The 1871-nt window shown below is 37.1% G+C and overlaps 1 protein-coding gene across 1 annotated transcript in view; it reads left to right on the top strand.

Moving 5' to 3' along the window:
* The window catches only part of LOC119582332, an 18638-nt gene that overhangs the window by 14336 nt on the left and 2431 nt on the right, over positions 1-1871 (top strand). The window contains exon 14 of the mRNA XM_037930546.1: positions 27-227. Within this exon, the coding sequence (XP_037786474.1) occupies positions 27-227 (201 nt within the window). The remainder of the gene's footprint in view (positions 1-26; positions 228-1871) is intronic.

Consider the following 1871-nt stretch of genomic DNA (forward strand, 5'->3'; position numbering starts at 1 on the left):
TTCTTATCGATTGTTTTTTCCCACAGGCTGTTTTGACGACCCCCCTCTCTCGCCGTCGCAAGTGACCATGACCCCCAGTCTGGATTACCGTAGTGAAGACGGGGTTATTCTCTATACATGTCCAGCAGATATTGCCACGCTAGACAACGTTACTGTTCAGAATGTCACGTGTACCAGAAGATTTCCAAAATTTGTGTTTTTGCCTGAGACAGTACAGGAATGTTTAGGTAAGTACTTTTTAAAGATCGTTTTTGTGACATCAAAATTTTGTGCGCTGAGATGTCCATAAAACATTCAAGATCAAAATTATTGGTTGCTGTCTTTTGTAAAGAACGAAATGTGTGGTGATTGTAACACTTCAGTCTAATATAAATTTTGCCCTTTCATATGAATTGATTCCGATATAAAAGCAGCATAAGAAACTGGTTATTAATGAATAAAACAACATTAAGTTTTATATCATAAAGCATTTCAAGCCAAAACATATAGCATTTGATATTTGGTAAGTCATACATTATATCCTAGATCAGCATGCCTATATGGGATCCAGGATTTCGATGTTATTTTAGTTTGAAAAAAGATGTTGTTTGATAACAAATGTGCTTTAGATGCTGAAAAATGTTGCAGTAAGTTAGTGATATTCATCGTTCCACGTTTGTGGAGCTTGCTTAAAACATTATGTTGAATTTTACTGGCCATTCCCATGCCCGTTAGCATTACCCGTAGTATCTGCTATATTAGGACATGTCCAGAAAGCAGTGGGTGCTTGCTCTGCCCCTTTAGTTGTATGGGTCATGGGGTGTGTGAAATCAGTCTCTTTTGACTTTGCCCTTTGTAATCAACCGAATCTCTACATACATTCTGAGAGGAAACCTGCAAGCAGAGTTTTCTAATGAACATCAGCATACTGATATGAGATGCAAATACTAATTTTAACCAAAAGCAGGTTGTATAATATTAATTTTATTTAGTATAGTTAGATACAATCTTAAATATATGAAAAGAGAAAAACATTAATTGCGACCCTTATTGAACACAGACTCCTTTGATGCCACAGTCTCTAGGATAACGACTTGAGTTAATCGCAGCAAAATTATATTAGTCTTTGTTTCAGTACTGTATAGTTAATGTAGATACTCAGTTTCAGTATTTACTTTCAACCGAAAATGCTGTTCTTCATTAGCCTCTGGTAGGGTGATCGCGTAAAAACCCGCAGTCTCAAAATCAAGTACAATATTTGACGCCATAATTATAGAGTACACTGGTGCCTACTCGCTATGTTGCCATTCTAATCGAGAATGCCATAGTCATTCTGTATAAACCTACTCTCAAGTGACTAGAGGAGGGTGGGGAAGGGAATAGGGAATTGATGGTCATACATGTGCGGTAGGCCAGCCGGGTCAGGTTGCCATGTACATTCATCTTGAAATTCATCTAGCCAGAAGAAGGCTCTATCCAGAAAGGCTACAGTAGTATTAACATTTTCCCTGAAAAATTATTCATTCACACATACATCATACAAGTCGTAAACAGCACACTAACACCAACTGGAAAAAAAAAACAGGAGTATAGAATAATATCGACCGTTATTACTTGACGACAAGTGTCAGTAACCACCATCTGCTACATTAGAATACCTGGCAGGATAACCGCCCATGTAGTGTGACGGACTTTTCTTTGCTAGTAATTGTAATGGATAAAAAAGCCTTCATACGTCATTATAAACCATTGATTTAATATAATTAAAAATAGTTTCGCCCCCTGAAAAAATACATTCGTTTCTCTATCGTCTTCAAATATGATAATTGATTAATTAGCGATTTTGCCACTCACATAAGCTGTCTGAGGTTCTACCTTGGGGGTTCTAGGAT

Source organism: Penaeus monodon, chromosome 15 (genome assembly GCF_015228065.2).
Source record: "Penaeus monodon isolate SGIC_2016 chromosome 15, NSTDA_Pmon_1, whole genome shotgun sequence".
Classification (NCBI taxonomy): Eukaryota; Metazoa; Arthropoda; class Malacostraca; order Decapoda; family Penaeidae; genus Penaeus; species Penaeus monodon.